This window comes from Apodemus sylvaticus, chromosome 7, assembly GCF_947179515.1.
Source record: "Apodemus sylvaticus chromosome 7, mApoSyl1.1, whole genome shotgun sequence".
NCBI classification, from domain to species: Eukaryota; Metazoa; Chordata; class Mammalia; order Rodentia; family Muridae; genus Apodemus; species Apodemus sylvaticus.
The window spans coordinates 64,841,373-64,863,536 of record NC_067478.1 but is presented as its reverse complement, the minus strand read 5'-3'; the positions used below and the strand labels follow the sequence as shown (position 1 = coordinate 64,863,536).

General features: G+C 39.8%; 1 protein-coding gene across 2 annotated transcripts in view; it reads right to left on the bottom strand.

The window, feature by feature from the left end:
* The window catches only part of Zwilch (zwilch kinetochore protein), a 31,093-nt gene extending 9,097 nt beyond the window's left edge, over positions 1-21,996 (bottom strand). Inside the window, exons 1-14 of one of the 2 annotated variants that reach the window (XM_052188053.1) lie at positions 21,721-21,994; positions 18,323-18,374; positions 15,248-15,343; positions 14,265-14,383; positions 12,770-12,969; positions 11,584-11,654; positions 11,046-11,201; positions 8,471-8,542; positions 6,180-6,273; positions 5,263-5,318; positions 4,171-4,270; positions 3,344-3,423; positions 799-955; positions 2-30 (exon numbers count right to left, since the gene is read on the bottom strand). In XM_052188053.1, coding sequence (XP_052044013.1) covers positions 2-30; positions 799-955; positions 3,344-3,423; positions 4,171-4,270; positions 5,263-5,318; positions 6,180-6,273; positions 8,471-8,542; positions 11,046-11,201; positions 11,584-11,654; positions 12,770-12,969; positions 14,265-14,383; positions 15,248-15,343; positions 18,323-18,374; positions 21,721-21,794 — 1,356 coding nt within the window. In that variant the 5' untranslated portion in view covers positions 21,795-21,994. Of the gene's footprint in view, position 1; positions 31-798; positions 956-3,343; positions 3,424-4,170; positions 4,271-5,262; positions 5,319-6,179; positions 6,274-8,470; positions 8,543-11,045; positions 11,202-11,583; positions 11,655-12,769; positions 12,970-14,264; positions 14,384-15,247; positions 15,344-18,322; positions 18,375-21,720 lie in introns of both variants that reach the window. The other variant, XM_052188054.1, reaches the window with a different exon arrangement.
* Between the last annotated feature and the right edge of the window lie 168 nt (positions 21,997-22,164).

Sequence of the window (22,164 nt, the reverse complement as noted above, 5' to 3'; positions counted from 1 at the left end):
CCAAATGATTCAAAGATGCAAGTTCCTGACCTATCAAGAAAAAGAAAAACATATGTAGACAAGCTTTAGGAATTTTCCAGTAATATTTTAAAAATAAACCTAAGAAAAATGTTTGTAGTTCATATATTAAATAGGTGATCAAGTTAAATAGTTCATCAATTACATTATAAATTCATACTAATACTTAGTCTGAAACTGATCATAGCCTGCCCCTAATAAACAAAGTATCAAATGTTAATTATTGAAAAAAATCTTTTAACTAGTGACAGCAGGTTCAGAAGGTAAAGGCGCCTGCCAGCAAACCTGACAACCCAGGCTAGAGCCTGGGGCCCACATGGTAAAAGAACTGACTCCAGCAAGGTGTTCTCCACATCCATATGTATTCACGGGTGCCCCACCACAGCACATTTTAAAACAAACAACAAATGTAACTCATATCTAAAAGCCAAAACACCAAAACACCACAGTTCTATTTCATCTATTGTATTTATCAAGTGGGTAATTGGCCCAGAAAAGGAAAATGTGGGCTGGAGAGATGCCTCAGCGATTACTGACAGTTCTTCAAAAGGTCCTAAGTTCAATTCCCAGCAACCACATGGTGGCTCACAGCCATCTATAAAAGGATCTGATATCCTCTTCTGGTGTGTCTGAAGATAGCTACAATGTACTCATATAAATAAAATAAAGATATCTTTAAAAAATTAAATAAAAAAAAAAGAAGAAAAATGCTTGTATGATAGTCAACCAGAGATAAAACTGACAAGTTTTTCAAGCTTTTAAGTTGGAAAAAGGACTCACTGACAAAAAAGCTGATATAATCTTTCTTCAGTTTGTCCAAACCAATTTCCAAAAGCATCTGCAGTGGAGTGGTTCCAGAGAGAGGGACACTGTCCATGGCTCCGTGGTAAGACTGGTGAATGAGCTTGCTCAGTAAACTGTTGCTCCCACTGTGCAACTAGAAACAGAACAAAAAACGTTATAAATTCTTAAATACGTATAAATAAATGTAATAGGCAAAAGAAGACTATGAGTTCAAAATTAGAATCATACATTTTCAGTCTCCTGACACTATAATGTTTTCAATAAAAGCTCCCAAGTTAATCCTAGTTCCTAAGACGCCACTCCTGGCTGGAAATGTGGCTTCGCAGTGCTCCCCTAGCGAGCCAAAGCTCTGGGTCCATCCATAGCTCAGGATGAACAGGGGGTTGGCAGTACATGTGTGAAGCCCCAGCACTCAGGAGGCAGAGCAGGTGTTTCAGAAGTTTAAAGTCAGTCACCCTCAGCTATATAGTCAATTGGATACCCCATTTTTTAAAAACCAAGAAGAAAAAGAAAAGCTATTCGTATTTCACTTGTGTTTTGAAAATCTAAAGCAGTCAAGGAAGGCCTAAAGTGGAAAGCTTAGCTTTACCAGAGAGAGTCAGAGTTGGTCCTGTGAGGCCTTACAACTAAGACTTCTCCTGGGTGACTACAGCACCACCAAGTATCTATACTAAACTTCTGTCTTCACTCACAGTGAAATGGACTGAAGAAACATAAACTCTGCTCCTCAGTCTATGGACATGACAGAGTGACTTTTCAGCCTAACCTGGATTATTTATAAATTTCAAAGGGCTATCAACTCACACTTAACTTTGGCACCAGTTATTAGACTCATTTTAAAATCTGTAAAACGGCACCTTGCTGCTACTGTTAGTCTTCTGCATTTGCTCTCTTCTGAAAACTCAGTTCCCAGGGCTCGCACTCAGTGTATGCAGCAGGCTCATGCTCATCAGCACCTCACAGATGCAGAATCACATCCCAGCAGCCAAGCTGTAAACACTCACAACCACTACTGCTTGCATGGCGACCATGTGCCCGCTCTGCACCTCCTTCACAACACTGATTATGTTCCGGGTGCTGGGATCAAACACAGGGCCCCAGACAACTACAAAAATTCTAACTTTATCATTAACTGGTGGCTAAGTTATTGAAAATGGTTCCTAATCAGCTCTTTCGAACACTTTGCTTTTTTGTTTAATGTAAAAGTAACATAACCACACTTTGGAAGATTTATACAGTAACAGGAATTTCATCAAGTGCAAGGAGCACCATTATTTGTAAGGTTTCTCTCAGTGGTTGTTACTAAGAATTTAGCCCTGCTGGTTCCAAATGATTTGTTTTCCAAATTTACATTTTATAAAGTCACGTGTATTCTGCATCATTTGTCAGCATTGTTTTAGCAGCTATTATATGTAATGCTATGTAGCTACATTATTGTTAGACATCTCATAACAAGGAAAATATGCATCATTCACTATTTCTGGCTCCTATGAGGAAAATTATTGGGCTGGCCAGATGGCTCAGTGGTTACGAGCACAGATGATCTTGCAGAGGATCTGGATTCAATTCTCAGCACCCACATGGCAGCTCATCACTGTCTGTAACTCTAAGATCTGACATTCTAACACAGAGATAATACAGGCCAGACACCAATGCACATAAAATAAAAATAAATATATTATTAAAAAATAAAAAAAGCCGGGCGGTGGTGGCCCACGCCTTTAATCCCAGCACTTGGGAGGCAGAGGCAGGTGGATTTCTGAGTTGAGGCCAGCTTGGTCTACAGATTAAGTTCCAGGACAGCCAGGGCTACACAGAGAAACCCTGTCTCGAAAAACAAAAAACAAAACAAATAAAAAACAAAACCAAAAAGTATTGTGATGGACCTAAGTATTGTGATGGACAAAACTCTACTTTTTGGGGTTTTTTTGGTTTGTTTTTGAGGCACGATCTCCTGACACTGATCAACCTCCAACTTGTGATCATTCTGCTTCTTATCAAATGGTAGGATTACAGGCATATTTTACCATGCTTGGCCTTGATGTATGCTTTTGTCAGCGAGTGCTGGGGAGATCCTAACACAAGTACTATTGGTTCAGAAGTCATATTACATTTTGAGAATCTCAAGTCATCATCAAAACTGCTTTGTAAAGGAGCATCCTAGTTCTGAAGGTTTAGCAGAGGCCTATGAAAACATTCATTTTTCAGAATAGTTAACAGTATCAACAGCTTATATATACCAAGCTAGACATTAGATGCTGTGTATGCATTAGATACATATAGATACATAACATTAGATTCCTACACAACACTGATGCAGGGAGAGTCCAGCCCTCACACTGTAGATAAGGATATTGAGGTACAGAGAGGTGAGAGGCCCACGTTCACACAGCCAGAAGGGAGGAGAGCTGGGCTAAACCCAGACTGTTTGATCCAGTGTTTTATCAAACACTCTCTGTTTGTTTGGCTTGGTTTCTGTATGTCATTGAGAAAAACATTCTACTCTCACTATTCAACCTACCCATGGCTGTATATCACCACGCTGCAGACTCTGTAGGATCAATGTCAAACACTTCACCAAGTCTTGATATGAAACCACACCTTAAAAACCAAGTCACACAGAAATCATTTCCACATCTCTACCGATTAAGGTGTCAATTTTAATGACACACACAAGAAACAAACAAAAACCCTACACTTTAGCGGTCAGAAGGGAGATTTAAAATGTGAGAGAAAAAAAAGAAAGAAATAGCTCAGATTACCAAATAACATTTGGTAGATCTATCTATTTATCTATCTATCTATCTATCTATCTATCTATCTATCTATCTATCTATGTATGTATCTATCTATGTATCTATGTATCTATCAATCTATCAATCTAAAATTGTTATGAGTTATGTATTTATAAAATATCAAAACAAACCTAAATAATAAGATATATAACAATTTTATAATATATATTATAGTATATATTATAATATATATCATTATTATTTAGGTATGTTTTGATTCCTGTAAATATAGTTACATCTCATGTAAAACATAGCCAAGTTTTATATTTCAAAAGGCATGAAAAGGGGCTGGAAAGATGGCTCAGCAGTTAAGAACACTGGCTTCTCTTCCAGAGGACCAAGGTCAATTCCCAGCACCCACACGCTGCTCCCAACCATCTATAACTCTAGTTCCAAAGGATCTAAACTGCCTTCTGGACTATGCAAGCGGGCTGACCTCATGTGGTGTATAGACATATACACAGGCAAAATACAGATATACATAAAGTTAAAACAAACAAACAAAAACCTTAAATACACACAAAAGCCCATTTTAATTACAATAGATACATACTGCTGCTCATTTTGCACCAAAGCTGTTCAGCAAAATCGAGATCCCCCCGCACTGTGACAAGCATAGACCTGACAGCTGCAGCTGCGTCAGAGTTCACTGCCTAAAAAAGAAGCAAACTTTAGAGAACACTCTACTTATTTACTCTTTTTGTTGTTGTTGTTGTTTTTGAGACAGGATTTCTCTGTGTAGTCCTGGCTATCCTAGAACTCACTCTGTAGACCAGGCTGGCCTCAGACTCAGAAATCCGCCTGCCTCTACCTCCCAAGTGCTGGGATCACAGGCGTGTGCCACCACCGCTGCCTGCCAATTTATTTACTCTTAAAGTGAAGTAGTTTAAGCTTTAAACACTATTCTGAGAGCTATAAAGACATGAACATAGACAAAGAGTTATAGAAATGTTACTTTCCTTAGAATTTCGTTTACTAATAAGGACCTCTATTTCTACTTGAATAGAGTAAAAAACTAGGGTCTTGAAGTTGTTGTTTTAAATCTGTAATTACTAACCAGACATGGTGGCGGTTACATACCCATAAAGCCCAGCACTCAGGAGGCTGAGGCAGCAGATGGCATTTGAAGCTAGTCTGACAGCTCTGTCTCAAAGCAAAACTAAAGCTCAAACAATAACAGCAAAACGATATCATTTAAAAGTAAGCTCTCAATTTTCTTCTTCCATGAGAATATTTATGAAGTGTCCTCAGACCTAGTTTCCTTATCATCAAGTGGAAACTGTGCTAGTTTCAAAATGACGCATTATGGCACGGTAACAGCATTAATGCTGCTTTTGTACACTATGGCAATACTTTCTACAGTGTATTTTTAAATTAACTGTATCTACTCTCTGCAGCTGAACAACAAAGACAAACACAGGACTGAAGGAGACCTGAGATACTACAATTTGAGAGGGAGTTCAAAAGCAGGGCAAGAGTCTAACTGGTATTAACTGCTTATCCCTCCCACCCCCTTCTTTTGGTTTTATGGGACAGGGTTTCTTTGTATAGCTTTGCCCATCCCAAACTCCCTCTGTAGATCTAGCTGGCTGTGAACTCAGAGATTCACCTGCCTCTGCCTCGCTACGATGCCCAGCTTGCTTACCTCTTTTTGTTTGTCATTTTTTGTAGAATCATCAAATTCGTCCAGTTTATTTAAGTCTAAAAAGCATAAAAGGCTTATTAAATTGAATTTAATTTTCTGCTTTCTGTATTATTTCCATTGTAATCCTGTTTTCAAGTGGTAAATGGGAACCAGAGTATTCTGGGACTTTACCAAATTACCAGTATGATAACTATTCTTCAAGCAGGAGCTCAAAACAAAGCCAGGCATGTGCAAGATGCAATCTCAAACACACTCATTTATTCATGCTACATAAACTTCCATGTCAGCATTCTCTCTTTTACAGTCCAGAAGCCTGACCAGCCTAGGGATTTAAATATGGTTGGCAAAGGCTCCACCACTGAGCTTCATTCCCAGTCCTCCTCTTACTTTTGTTTGTTCATTTGTTTGTATGTATTTGTTTTTGGACAGTGTTTCTGTATGTAATAGCATTGGCTAGCATGGAGTGACTTTGTAGACCAGGCTGGCCTCAAACTCTGATCCACCTGCCTCTGTTTCCCTGGCAGGATTAAATGCGTGCACCACCACACCCAGCACTTAACGTATTTTTTACTTTGTGACAAGGTTTCTCTAAGTTGCCTATCTTGACTGTCATTGAAATCACTCTACAGCTCAAGCTAACAGTTCTCCTGCCTTGGCTTCTCAAATAACTTTACAAATAGATTACAGGTCTGTGCTGCCAGGCTTGGCTCAAACGTAATCTTATAATTTTTACAATATAATATCTATCTTTGACATTTTAGAACCAAAGGTCTCTCCAACCATATGAGATCACAGCTTCAATGTATTCTAACTCAAAGCTATCTAAAGTCAAAAGACAACTGATATTTAAATATAGCATGCATATGTACTCAATTAAAAACAAGCAACAGACAAGAACAAATAATGAAAACAATCACCATTCAGAAATTCCTGCACAAATTCAAGAGCAGATTTTGTTTCCAGAGGTTCGAGCCATTCAGTTACACCAGTCCTGATGCCATCAGCTAAAACCTGTAAAACAATTTAATAGTCAGAAAACATGTTAGCCAAATCATAGCCTAATTAATAGGGATATATTTAGGGATATATTTAAGAGTATCAATTAAGATAGCAGTTCTTTAGAACAATTGCTTTTGGGGGATCTATTTATTTTATTGCATATTTGAGTGTTTTTTGCACCACATATAGTACCTAGTACTTTCAGAACTCCAAGAGGCCACTGGATCTGGTAATGGAGTTACAGGTGGTTATGAGGTACCATGTGGGTACTAGGAATCAAACCCAGGCCCCTGGAAGAGCAACGAGTGCTCTTAACCAGTGAGCTCTCTTTTCAGCCCTATGGTAAAGGTTCCTGAATGTTGACTACTCACTAGGCATTGTCATAGGATTTTGTATGTAGTGTGTTATTTAATCCCAACAAAACTCTCCGAGGCAGATACTACTACTACTGTCTTCATTTTATTAAAGCTAAGAAAACTTCAGTAATTAACAAATAGTAGCAGGATACATATACACCTGGCTAGTTCTATGACTGGGATTCTCAACTATAATGCTATGCACACAGGAACAACATGTGATCCTGGGAGGAGGATACAATAGAGCTGAGGTAACAATGAAACCACAAATGTGAAACTGAAAACAAGTTTATCCAAACCCAATATAATTACACACACATAGGCACACACAAAATTTAAGCACAGTGAAGGAAGGTAGTCTTGACTAAGACAGGCTACACTAGCTACAGGACTGATAACAGAAGGAGGGTTCTGTCAGCAGGGCCCACTGTCTCCAAGTAAGGAGGAAGAGGGGGAGGATCATGAGGAATGACTCCAACCAGAGTGAACAAAGAGCAGAGAACAGAAGGAACAGGGCAAAAGACTGATACACTTCACAAGGTTTTTTTGCTTCGAATAAGAAATGATATCCACTACTATCATTAGAATAAAATGACAGGATCAAGTAGTTAGCAATTCCTTTATGTGTCAGAATGACTGAGATATTTAACTTGGTGGAGGTCAGGGATGTTAAACCTATTTCTATATGCAGGATGGTCCAAATCACAAGGAATCACAGTATGAAATGCCCACAGTGTCTCTATTTAAAAACAATGCATGATCTTAACAGTGTGTCAAAGGTGAAAGGGTTGTAATGGACTAGTTCGGTAAGGGCCAATGAATTGGCTCTGAGGATAAACGTGCTTGCTGCCAAGCCTGACAACCCTGAGTTCTATCTCCACGATCTGCATCTAGGAGAGAACTGACTGTCACAGCTGGCTTCTGATATTCTGCACAAATACACGCTATATGTAAATAAATATAATTAAAAATAAATACACGTGGCCGAGCATGGTGGCGCATGCCTGTAATCCCAGTACTTGGGAGGCAGAGGCAGGCGGATTTCTGAGTTCGAGGCCAGCCTGGTCTACAGAGTGAGTTCCAGGACAGCCAGGGCTACATAGAGAAACCCTATCTCGAAAAACAACAACAACAAAAAAAAAACAAAAACAAAAACAAAAAAATACGCAAGTAAAATATAATTTAAAAAGGCAAAAAGGGGGCAGACAAAAGGACAAAAATTAGAGTATTAGAAAAAGATAGCAGGTATGTGTAAGAAAATTACATGCATCTTGGAGACAGTAGTATGGTTTAAACATAGTTGCCATATGACCCAATAATTTCACCAGAGATGCAGAAAACACATGGTCACAAAAAAATTTGCATAAATGTTCACAGTAATATCATTCCTAATAGCCAAAAAAGTGAAAAAAAAAAGGAAAGAAAAGAAACATTCATCGACTGATGAAATGATGAACAAAATGCAGTATATCCATAAATTAGATGTTATTTAGCAATCAAAAGCTGTGAAACACTATAAGCACATTAGTGGTTGCCAGAGACTGGCAAGGTTGCGAAGTGAGTGCTAAACTTAACAGTACTATGGATACAAGGCTGTGTTTAGAGCAATGAAAATGTTATAAAACTAACTGTGGTGCTGCTTTGTACAATTCAGCCAGTCAAGTAGAAAGGTGGAGTGCAGCTATTATCTAAGCGGCACTCCCTTTCATCTTAAAGACAACTGCCACATAAACAACTGTGCAAACTGTCAAGTCTATAGTGAAGTGTAACATTTAGAACAAAGTTTAAAGAAAATGAAACAATTTTCATGACAATATGTAATTCAATGAAAGAAATTCTAGAAAGATACTCACAAGGAGAAACTTCAGTTCTCTGTGAAGCTGATTCAAACAACCTCTGGGCTCTCCTGATTGTACTCTGATATTCTAAAAAGTATCAAAGACCATCAGTTTTCATTGGCAACCCATGTTCTCTGTCCAAGAGTCACTGTGACTTGCATTTCAATTGCATTTCTTATAAAAAAAGGGCCAGTGAATTAAGTCCATACCACGACCAGAGCATCGTATCCCGGATCTTACAGACCCTGCTCTCCTGATACACAATCTGAGTCAGGCCACTGCCCTCTTCCATATCATAAAGACAGAACAACTGCCTCCCTCACATGGTCTCCTGCCTTTCCTCAGAGAATTTCCAAGAGGACAGGTGGAAAAAATTTAAACAAACAGCTCAAAACTCAGTGATACTCACTTGTCATTATGACACACTGAAAATAAAGTTCCAATAAGTCGGTGTGTTAGTCTTCTAACTAAATCAGACTTCTGCTATAGTCTACCCAGAAGCTATAGCTATACAACCTTAACTCCTTAAAAGCAAGTAAGTAAATTCCTACTACAGGAGAAGAAAACCATAAATAAAAATACCCATAATCCTACCCTCCAGGAGAACCACTGTTTTTTTTTTGTTTTTGTTTTTTAACAAAACATACTTGACATCCACAGTTATACATATTATTCTGTATACTTCTCTTTTTAACTTTTTTTCCTATTCTTTTAAAATATCTCCACACCATGCAGTCTAGGGACTGGATAGAGATCAAGTACTTTACCACTGAGCTATATCCCCAGCCCTAGACTTTAAGTGGTTTTCCAGACAAAATTTCTGTATGTAATATTGGCTGATCTGGAACTCACAGAGACCCTCTTGCCTCTGCCTCCCAAGTGCTGGGATTAAAGAGATTAAACACAGCTCAGTTTAAAACATGATTTCTAAAGCCTATAAGAGCCAAATGTGGTGTTGCAGATCTATAGTCCTAGCTACTCTAGATGCTAAGGCAAGAAGTCACAAATTAATGGCTAGTCTAGATTAAGGATCAGCATGGCTGATCTTTGCAGGTCCTAAAGCAGGTATTGGCCTACCTCAATTTTTTAAAAAAGGGGCTTGGCATGAACATGGGGGTGTTGTCCTGGAGAAATGAGACAGTAGTTAGGAGCACACACCACTTATACCAAGATCCTAAGTTTGATTTCCAGCACCAATACTAAAAAGTTCATAACCATCTTTAATTCCAAAACCAGGGGAACCCAACACCTCTGGCCTCTGCATGCACATGCACTCACATGCACATACTCATAATTAAAAAATCACTGAGGAGGGTGGAGAGATGGCTCAGCGGTTAAGAGCACTGACTGCTCTTCCAGAGGTCCTGAATTCAATTCCCAGCAATCACATGGTGGCTCACAACCATCTGTAATGGAATCCGATGCCCTCTTCTGGTGTCTGAGGACAGCTGCAGTGTACTCATATAAATAAAATAAATAAATCTTTAAAAAAAATCAGTGAAATAAATCTTACAAAGAGGGTTAGCTGAGGACACAGGTCAGTAGAAGAATACTTCCCTATTATACTATACACAGTCTCTAATACCAAAAATAATCTTTTCTTTAAATTTTTATGTATTTTTTAATGTGTACCAGTGTTTTGACTGCATGTATGTGTGTGTGAGTGTGTCAGATCCCCTTGACTGGAGTTACAGATAGTTATGAACTGTCATGTGGGAGCTGGAAATTGAACCCAGGATCTCTGGAAGAGCAACCAGTGGGTGCTCTTAATGGCTGAGTCATCTTTCCAGACCCAATCTTAATTTTTTTTTCTTTACTTTTCTTTTTTTTGAGACAGGTTTTCTCTGTGTAGTCCTGATGGTCTTGGAACTCACTCTGTAGACCAGGCTGGCCTCGAACTCAGAAATCCACCTGCCTCTGCTTCCCAGAGTGCTGGGATTACAGGCGTGTGCCACCACTGCCCGGCTTATAATTTTAATTTTAAAGTATCTCATCATGATACTCCTCACCACTTTAACCATTTATTTTTTGACTGAATGTTCAACAGGTTCTATTCTTAATATTTTGACAACTTAGCTTTTTGTTAGCAATTTTAATTTCTTTCCTTTCCTTTTTCCTCTCCCCTCCTTTATCCCCTCCTCCCCTCCTCTCCTTTCCTTTCAGAGACAGGGTCTCAGGATATAGCTCTGGCTGTCTTGGAACTCACTACATAGACTCAGCTGACCTCAAATTCTCAAGAGATCCTCTTGGCTCTGTCCCCTGAGTGATGGGATTAATGGCCTGGGCCACTGAACCCGGAACAGAAAGAATTTGACTTCTCTTGAGTCACCACACAGAGAGACTATAATCATCTCTTAAAAGTAAAGTTCAATAGTGACAGGATTGTAAGGAACTGACAGCTCAGCTTACTTGGCAAAACTTGCATTAGTTGTCTGGTGAGACCTTAGGGGGAGTTAGCCAAGATTTTCTGAGTGGTACAGCCTGACGTCCAGTGAATGCCAAGGTTGGAGTATGCAGCACTAGCAAGAAACAAGTAATCTGCCACTCAGAAGCCCAAGCAACCTAAAGAGAAGACAGAATCCATTCCTACCAGAGCTGCAGTTGAAGACAGGGGAGGGGTTTGAAGAATCTCATCTACAGGGCTCCAGGAAAGGTCCAGAGTGACTGTAGTTTGTGAGCGGGTAACAGTGTCATCCAAGTCAGTAGACTTAAAGAGCTCATACTGGGCAAAGCCTCTGGCTGTTACCTGAAGACAGGGCACAGGAGACCAACAGCATCAATTTCACATGACCAAACCATTATCAAAATCACCTCCATTTCTGTCCCCAAAGGAAAAAAAGCCACATACAGCACTGTCATCTAAGTGAAAAAAATAAGACAATTCTTTTAAGCCACAAACATTAGCCAAATAGAGGGAGCACATATACAGTTTGTGGGTCCCATATCTGAGGACTTGAGCATGGTCCTAGAGCCAACCCCACAGACAGCAAGGGATAACTGTGCCCTGTCTGATAGAAAAATAAAGACAAACAATCTGACACTACAGAGAAACATCTAGTCACAGAGAAAAAGAAGAGTGTTACTAAGCGAGGACGGCAGAACAGTAAGCTAGTAAAACAAATACTCACAGTAGACAAGTGATGTCTTTTCTTGTGTGAGTTTTTTAGATTCTCCAGATCTTCAGAGTAATTTTTATCAGCTACAGGACGTTGAGACAACAAAGAAAGGAAGGAAGGAAGGAAGAAAGAAAGATTGATTTAATTCCAAATTATACTGTTAAAACTAGAAAGTTATGCTAAGTGGCGGTGGTGCAGGCCTTTAATCCCTGCACTTGGGAGGCAGAGGCAGGCAGATCTCTGTGAGTTCAGGGCCAGCCTGGTCTACAGAGTAAGAGTTCCAGGACAGTCTGAGCTGCAGAGTGAGACATTGCCTCAACAAAACAAAACAAACAAAAGTTGTTAAATAGAGAAAGAAAAGTGGGTTTCAGTGGTTAGGGAAAGGAGAGGGATCTGAAAGTTGGGGAAAGGAAACTGTGATCAGAATATATTTTATGAAAAAAATTATTTTTAATTAAAACAAACCAAAAGAATGTAATTAGGTTGGCATGATAACAGATGCCTTTAATCCTAGCACTCAAGAGACAGAGGCAGGTGGATTTCTTTGCATTCCAAACCTCTCTGGTCTATGTACTGAGTTCAGGGCAACCTGGGCTACATATGGTGAGATCTTGTTTTAAAAAGAATATAATTAAAGCCAAGCATGGACACTCATATCTAAAATCCTAGCTACTCTGGAGAAGGATAGTGAATTTGAGACAAGACTGGGCCATAATGAATAATTGGGCTTTACACTAAAGCTAAAACAGAAAATAATTAAATTCAAGAGTTCAAGGACAACCTTACCTCAACCCACTCCTTCCAAAAAGTTGTTTTTTTTTTTTTTTTTTTTTTTTGTTTTGTTTTTTTTTGGTTTTTCGAGACAGGGTTTCTCTGTGTAGCCCTGGCTGTCCTGGAACTCACTCTGTAGACCAGGCTGGCCTTGAACTCAGAAATCTGCCTGCCTCTGCCTTCCAAGTGCTGGGATTAAAGGTGTGCGCCACCACCGCCCAGCCCAAAAAGGTAATTTTTAAATTAAAAGGTACAAATTAAATTAAACCCAAATGAAGCAGGCATATAACCTTTGTGAGTTTCTACAATGCCCCCTCCCTGCTGTTGAGCACAAGCTCGAGGTTCGGTGTCCCACGTTTCACTCCCGTCCTACATGGAGGTCCAGGAATACCACAAACAACTAAATAGGCTGAGACTGAGCACTCACCTTTACAAGTGACCACATACAAGACAACACCCGTAATGATGTCATTTGCTGTGATAAGCTCAGCTCCTAGCCAGCAGGTACCTTCAGGATCTGAACCGTCACATCTCACCCACAGAGGAGGAAGGGCTGCCACAGGCTGCTTAATCTTCAAATGGGTCATATTAGGGTTGTGGGCCATGGTGTAAAGCCCAATTAACTGCCTTGGAAACAAGAAACAGGAAAAACAATTATAAAATGGCAACACATATTATCTTTGACACTGAAGGTGTGGTTCAGTGGTAGAGCACACGCTTGGCATGTGTGAAACGCAAAGTTCGATCCCCAGCAATACCCATTCTCTAATTTTTTTTTTAATCTAAGAAAAAAAAAAAAAAGGCTCTCACAGAAACAACAACAATCTAGAAATGAGAGAAAAAATACACGAATATATGTATTCAGCAAAAGAATAATTAGGCATACTATATACTCTAATAGTTATAAGTCTAGAGAGATGGTTTAGCAGTTAAGAACATGTATTGCTCTTGTAGAAGACCAGAGGTCAATGTCCAGTGCCCACACTGTGTAGCTTAGAACTCCCTTTAACTCCAGCACCAGAGGTATCCAATATATTTGGCATCCATAGAGGCCTTACATGCACATATCACGCCCACCCCCTCCTTTATCTCTCTCTCACATACATATATACACACCTATATAAATTAAATAAAAATGTAAAATTATATACATTGGGTATAAGAATGTGTCATATATATATAATTAGGATGATTTAACAGCACATTTTATATTGTATACACATGTGCCATACACTGCTTTGGATATATAAATCTATAATCATTGAAAGAGAAAATGACAATGTAGACATATCAAAATAACTGGTTTTTAAGGTATACAGAAATTACCATTCAAAATTAATATATATAAATATATTATATATTTATATTTTATAGGTTTAACTTATATATACTATATATATATATATATATGATCAACTAAAACAATGCAGCCTTAATTTCTACTTTTTTCAAGAGATAGAAACAATATACTATCAAATATTCAAGAAAGGAATTTCTAAGACATCAACTTCACAAAGTAAATACAAAAATCTTCGGGTGGTATGAAAGGCATGAAGAAAAAGAAAACCAAGAAATACTGGGGGCTAGGGAGACAGCTCAGTTGATAAAGTGCTTGCCTTGCAAGCATAAGGACCCGAGGTCCATCTCCAGAACTCACATGAGACACACATGCTGGGGAAAGGTGGAACACACCCTTGATCCCAGCACTCAGGAAGCAAAGACAAGTGGATCTCTGTGAGTTTGAGGCCAGCATTGTCTACTACAGAGAAATCTTGTTTAAAACACACACACACACACACACACACACACACACACACACACACACACACACCTATATCCTCACCCCAATAATGTTTCAAGTCAAATCCTATTCTCTACCCCTTATTCTACTTATAAAAACAAAACAAACAAAAACAACTTACCTTGCTCTCCCAACAGGTAAGGCCAGTGGCCTAATATTTTCACCAGTAGAGAGATCAGAAATAGCAGTTTCTTCAGACTGTGCTTCTTCAACATGACTTGTTTCTTCCTTCTCCAAAACCTTTAAAAAACATTTTAGATTATTTAATCAGATGTAAGGGTCAGTTCTCTTTTGTGTTAGAAAATAACGACCCAGGAGACTGGAGAGATGGCCCTGCAGTTGAGAGCACTGGCACTAGGGTTACAGACAATAGAGAGCGGCCACTGAGATGCTGCAAACCAAACCGGGTCCTTTGCAAGAGAGGCACGCGCTCTTAACCACTGAGCCATCTTTCAGCCCTCAAAGATCCTGACAGTAGTTGCTTCCTGTAAAGGAAGAATCTGATGATGGAAGAAAAGTGCTCTTACAAGCACAATATGATAAGCTAAGGGAAAATACAGCAGGAGACCCATGGGAGATGCCCAGATACTTAAGTATCTTTTATTTCCCAAATGGAACAACCTGTTTCTGGGATATCAGTTTAGAGTACTCATTTTACCTTTTATTTATTTACTCATTCAGAAATAAGGTCCTTGTGCTGGGGGTCACAGGTACACCATGCCACACTCAGCCATAGTGCCCCTCTACCCCCATTCATTCATTCATTCCGTTGTTTATTTGTCAAGACAGGGTTTCTCTGTGCAGACCTGGCTGTCCTGAAACTCACTTTGTAGATCCGCCTACCTCTGCCTCCTTAGTGCTGGGATTAAAGGCATGGCTACCACACCTGGCTTTGTTCTTTTTCTTAATGGATCTATTATGAACGTTTGTATTACATATATATTTATGGTTGGCATTATATTTCAGTAGAAAGCACTGTGCTTACTCCTAAAAGAATGTGTACACTTTCATTAATAGGAAAACATGTAGTATGAGATTATCCTCCCCACCCCCAAAAGAAGCAAATGTGGCTACTAAGAATTAACCACAAAGCCCAATACTTACCACCTTTTCCACAAGAAACACTAAGTCATTTTCATTTAGAATAGTTTTCAGAATATTTGGTTGGCCTTTGCTGATCAACTGCACTTGTACATCAGCCTGTAAAATACAGATTGCAGTGTTTCTGTGTTTTACTACAGACCAGTTACATGCAAGTTACTAAAAAAGGAATTTGAACTACACAAAATATTTTAAAAGGGTTCACTTATTTTGCCATGTCATTTCTCATGTTTAGAAACCTAACTAGGGGCTGGAGAGATGGCTCAGCATTAAGAGCAATGACTGCTCTTCCAGAGGTCCTGAGTTCAATTCCCAGAAACCATAGTGGCTCCCAAGCATCTGTAGTGGGATCTGATGCCCTCTTCTGGTGTGTATGAAGACAGCAACAGTGTACTCATATACATAAAATACATAAACAATAAAAAAAGAAAAAGAAAACCTGACTGCAAAATGGACCGGGAAATGACTCAGTTGGTAGTTTGTTGCTGAAGCCCAGCCATGGCTGAGCCCCAGGGCATGGATCTGGGACCCCAATCTTCGGTGGTGGGGGGGGGGGCAGACACTAGAGACCTCGAGGGCTCACTGGCCAGTCGGTACAGCCAACTAAGGCATGCTAAAGTGATTTTAACACAACAATTAAGGTGGACAGCAACTGAGTTATTGACCTCTGGCCTCCACGTGTACCCATAAGCACATGTGTGTGCACATACTCAAAAAAATCTAGCTTATATCTGCCCTCTATCCACACATCAAAGTACCTGAAAATGTCTGCCTTGTAAAGCCCCTACTGCTTATACCTTCACTGACATCTTCCTCTATCACAGTATACTATAGGACAGAAAGAGCAACTTACTATTATCCTTTCTTCTACTGGACTATAAAACTGTACAAATTTAGTTCATAAGAAGTATCTTCTTGTTTCCAATGTACTATACATACATTGTACAAAAACCTAAAAGCAGCTTTTTATTTTTTTTCTTTTAAAAAAGTGTATTCTGTATGTGTGTGACTGTGTGTGTGTATGACTGTGTATGTGTTCCTGGGCACACATGTGCAGGAGCTGTTCTCACCTTCTACCTTCATGTGGGTTCTGGAGAGTCAACTATTATACTCATCTAACTGATACCCAGGAATGACTCACATATAAAGATGACATGTTCTAATGGTTTTACATCATGAACTCCCTTCCCTGTTATAAAGGATCTGTGGATACCTAAGACCACAGCTAGTGTATAGCAATTCTGTAAATGTTAATTTTTGGTAGTTTCCAGTTAAGTGTTGTAATAAAACAATAGAAAGCAAACATTCCCCCCCCCCCAAAAAAATCAAAAGAAAGCAAACATCCATGAATTACTTTCTTAGAATGAATACCTAAAATCATACTGGTACAATACCTAAAATCATAATGGTACAATCAAATTGCCCTTCAAAATGTCAGAAAACAATCAACACAATGACTATTTTCATCACCAGTTCAACAAGAAGAATTTAGATCTCCTGATGATGAATATCAAACTTACCCCAAGAAACTCAATGCCCCATCATCCAGGAAGTAGTCTAATAATAATGTTGCCCCCTTTCCAACCCGACTTTATTCAGGATCTCTTTCCTTTCCTCTCAGTCCTTTTTTCCTCTCTTATCTGGAATTAGGGGTTTGAAACAGAAGAAAGAACCCACAAAGTAGCCAAAGACACCTATAGACAAAGAAGGAAGGATACTACTAGTGTAGCCTTTAAATTTCAGTTATTGTAGGCTGCACCTTGTCCTTTAAAGATACCTGGAAGCACTAACCTCAATTCTTGTGAATGTGACCTTACATGCAAATGAACTGAGTTAGGGAGAAGGATCTAGACGCAATGACTGCTATTTTCACAGAAGAGTTTCAGAGACAACGGACACAAGGGAGAAAGCCATGTGTCTAGGGAGGCAGGTGTGGGGCAACAGTCAGGCAGAATCCAGGAAGGGTTGTTTTCTGACTTCAGCAGGAACATAACCTGCCTATACCGTTGTTTCACACCTCTAGTCTCCAAAACTGTGAGAGAATCAACTTCACCTTGAAGTTGCCTACCTGTAATCCTTTCTAGTGCAGCTGTAGGAAATGAATGTGGATCCCGAGCAGAAAGAACTCAGAGGGCGTACTCCGTGGGGTTGTGCTTGCTGAGTTTGCTTAGTGGGAACTCTACAGGGAAAAAGACTGCACTTGTGCTTTTGATTCATGTCCTTTGTCTTTTCTATCACAGTCTTTGCCCTTACTGGTCATTTTTGAGTTTTATAAATACAGGTTTTATATTCCCAATTATGAGGAATTTAAGTATGGAACATCTAATACATAGCAGATTTTTTTTTCAAGACAGTTTCCTGTTGTAGCCCTGGCGGTCCTAAAACTAGTTCTGAAGAGGCTGACCTCAAACTCAAGAGATCTGCCTGCCTATGCCTTCTGAGTGTTGGGGTTAAAGCTGGATGACACCACACCCAGACAAAATTCTTAATAAATCTATAAGCAATCTTCATATTTGTAAAATCTGGAAACCACCCAAGTGTCTTTACTGAAACATAGCAACAGAAAGACTCCCAAATGCATATATTTATTTAAAAAGCTAACGCTGATCCAGGAATGGTGGCATACGTCTGTAATCCCAGCACTCAGGCAGCCAAAGCAGGTAGATTTCTTAAACTCAAGGCCAGCCTAGTCTAAAAATTGAGTTTCATGAAAGCCAAGGCTACACAGTGGGAACCTATCTCAAACAAACACAAGAAAGAAAGAGAAAGCCAAACCCATGAAACCATATATTTTAATTACTGACATTCAGGAAATGACAAATCGACGAGATAGAAAACAAATTAGCAGTTGTAGGAACTAGAGGCATATGAAAATGCTTATACGGGTACATGGGTATATTTCTAGACAGGAAATAGTTCTATACTTTGATAACAAACATTGCTGCACTTCTGGAGGTATTTCTATTCATAGAACCATCTCCGAAAAGAATAAAAATCATATATAATTTCAAAAAACGTGATAAAAAAACCCTACAATTTTAGGATCATTGTGTTTACAACCAAATAAATTGCTCATACCTCATAGATAAATGGATCTTTACAGGCTCCTTTCTTTTCTTCATTAAATTCCCTGAAATGTAGAACCATGTGTGAAAAACAGAGTTGCAGGATCTCCATTATTTAAACTCAGTGAGGAAAGCTTAGTCCTTAAAACAGCTCTAAGTATAGCTGCAGAAAGGGAAACAATTATGTTACGTTAAAGGAGGGTGGGCATGGGGGGTGGGGATGGGGCATACTGTGATCATGGCAAGAGCAGGCAGCTCTGAGTTCCAGGCCAGCGATACATAGTGACACTTTGCCTCAGAACAATGGGGGTGGGAGGTACCCAGAGAGATAGCTCAGGGTTAAAGCACTGTTACTCCTACAGAGGACCTGGACTCAGATCCCAGCACCCACATGACGACTTATAGCTTATAACCTTACCTCTTACTCCAGTTCCTCGCTATCTGACACCCTTTTCTGATCCCTACAGACACTAGGGATGAACCAGCCCACATGCATACACACAGGCCAAACATACACATAAAATAAAATGAATGTTTCTGATTATGTGTATATATGTAAGGAAAGTAGGTAAAGAATGTGTAGTGCAAGTACTCAAGAGGGCATGGCTCTGGAGCTGGAGTTACAGGTGCTGACTGCTGTGGGCTCTGGCAACCAAACTCTGGTCTTCTGGAAGAGTAGTAAGTGCTCTTAGCACTTGAGCCATCCCTTATGATTCATTAATTTAAAAGCAAACAAACAAAAATAAAAATAAAAATCTGCTGGAGATGGAATACACCTGTATTTTGACACTTGAGATGCTGGAGCAGGAATGTGACAGGTTCCAGGGCAACTCAAGCTGCACAATTGGGAGCCTGGTTAAAAAAACAAAACTAAAAAGATAAAAGCCTCTAATATACATGTAAGTATCATCTAAGAAAGTTTCTATGGGCTGGAGAGATGGCTTAGTGGTTAAGAGTAGTGATTGCTCTTCCAAAGGTTCTGAGTTCAATTCTCAGCAACCACATGGTAGCTCACATCCATCTGTGATGGCATCTGATGCCCTCTTCGGGTGTCTCACATACATAAATCTTTTTTTGTTTTTTAAAGTTTCTAGCCAGGTAGTAGTGGTGCTACCCTTTAATTCCAGCACTTGGGAGGCAGAAAGAGACAGATCTCTGTGAGTTTGAGACCAGCCTGATCTACAGAGTTCCAGACAGTGAGATTTAAAAAGGGAACCCTTGTGTTGAAGAAAAAAAAGTTTGGGCTGGAGAGATGGCTCAGCTGGTTAAGAGCACTGACTCCTCTTCCAGAGGTTCTGAGTTCAAATCCCAGCAACCACATGGTGGCTCACAACTATCTGTAATGGGATCTGATGCCCTCTTCTGGGGTGTCTGAAGATAGTGACAGTGTACTCATATACATATGAATAAATAAATCTTTTAAAAAAATTTGGACTTAAAAAAAAAAAGAGATGTGTTCCCTTTTAATTAGGGGGTTTGGGGTGAGCATGTAACTTTAGAGGTAGAAGAGGACATGGGACCCTTCCACCACAGTTGGAGCTGTGGATAACCATGGATCACCACAAGCGGTGCTCTTAACTGTTCAGCTCTGCTTCGTAAGGTATTTAACAGTGATCTCAAAGTACATAAAGTATAAAACATTAGCAGAATGAAATGCCAAAATGTAGACCAGCCTGATCTATAGGGAAACGCAGCTTTAGTTACTGAAAGATACAACAGATATCTCAAGGTATAGTTTGCATCTTTTGATCTGATACTTGATCTAATTGATCTAGGAACATAAAAAAAAATAAGCTGATAGGTCAACTTGTGTTATATTTCACAAGAATTTTTTATTTACTGTATTTATTTAAACATGTATATGTGTGAGTGTGTGCTTGTCAATGTCAGAGGACAATTTGTGAGATATTTTTTCTTCCCGCTATGTGGGCCCCATGCCATAAAGTTTGGTAGCTACTGAACCATCTCTCTGGCCCAAGATTGTGACTTTCTCTTAAAGATGATGTCTTTTACATATAATTCATGGATATTGCTTGGTCATTCAGCAACTGTTTATCAAACACTCTTGCTAGTTCCTGGGGATAGCAAACAAAACCAGGCTTGAATGAATCCAGAGTAAACTATCAGTTACAGGGTACTGAGAACTCTGGGAGGGCAGGAACTGTTAATCACCTGTACACCATTTCAGAGACATGACAATGGCCCAAAGCTGCACAGTGCAGATGGGCAAGAACGAGGAGACCCCCACCTCCAATTCTCAGCAAAGAACTAAAACAACAGAAGTGGCTGGGAATCTGGGAAAAAGAAAAATAAGGAAGCTAGACTTTCAGGTTTAGAAGTCTTAACTTGAAGGAATTCTGGAGTTACCATTCTGGGAAGAATAGTAATTTCTTCTCAGGTTTGTGGTAATGCCTTTGAGATCCAGAGAAACTTTTAGCAGATGCTGTGAGGGATAAATAAGTGAAAACTTCTGGAGTTTATACATGGAAAGACGAAAACAACTAGTAAGCACAGAGGGTCTAAATAAATTTTTATTAATAGGGGTGATAAAACAGACATAAAACATAGAAGGTGGGAATATAACTCGGGTATAAGAGTGTTTGCCTAATATATGTGAAGCCCTGAGTTCTATTCCCAGCACCTAAAAACTGGGCATAATGGTTACATGCCTGTAATGACAGCACATTGGAAATAGGGCCAGGGTGTTTGTTTACAAGACCAAACTCAGAGACCTTGGGTTTAAAACAACAATAAAATACTTAACAAAATATCACAACAGTTAAAAATAACTGAAATTCCTGAGCTCAAAGACATTATTAGCTTCTTTAATAACACTAGTTTTAGGTGGGCAGTGGTGGGGCACGCCTTTAATCCCAGCACCCAGGGCAGAGGCAGGAGGATCTCTTTCAAGGCCAGCCTACTCTACAGATCAGGACAGGCAGGGTTACACAGAGAAACTATCTTGGAAAACAAAAACACACTAGTTCTTTTCCTATAATAGTGAAAAATTATTACTGGTTATGTAAACGGGAGGAGAGGCAATAAAGACAGTTATAATTTCAGCATCAGGCGGCAAGGAGGGGCGATACGAATTCTGTACGTTTCTTAGGAGCCAACGTTGAGGCAGGGTGACATCTGGCTCTCTGTGTCTCTACTTAGAAGCGTGTACACCAGCAAGAAGCGTAAACTGACTTGTCACCCTGCCTCCTTTGGGTAAGAACTGACGTTTCCTCGGAGGCTACCAGTCGCCTAGGCCTCCGCAGAGCCAACCCACTGCCCAGCAGAGACCTGCCCCTCCCGCCCCAGATCCAGGAGAGGCCGCAGGGGGGCGAAAGCTTCGGCTGTGGCAAACACCGGCGGGGATACAAAGTCCGGGAGGAAGCACCATCCCATTCCCCAACCACAACTCACTGCCGAAGACGAGCGTAAAACTCCTCTGCCGCGCGGTTCATACGCGCCCACGTCCCACCGTGGCCCGGGTCCATTGCTGGGAAGCTAAACTGAACTGCGCGCCCAGACGCCGACGTCAGAGGCTATGACCCCGCCCCGCCGGAACTACTTTACGCTTTAAGTTCTGTTTTGTGCTCATTTAAAACGCGTTGTTTCAGTTTAGTAGAGCGTCCTTTCAATTTATAATTCCAAAAGTCTCCCATTTCGATTAGGGGGAAAGAATGGATTAAAGAGATGTTATGATGGGGTGGGCGGGATGAGGAGAAAAAAATCTCGCGAGAGTCGGGATTCTCTCGAATTATTCCGCGAAAAAGAGTCCCTCTTTTCTAATCGCTCTTTTTAACGTTAAAAAAAAATCAACACTAAATTTTAACACACATCATATAAAAAATGTTACTTTTTGAA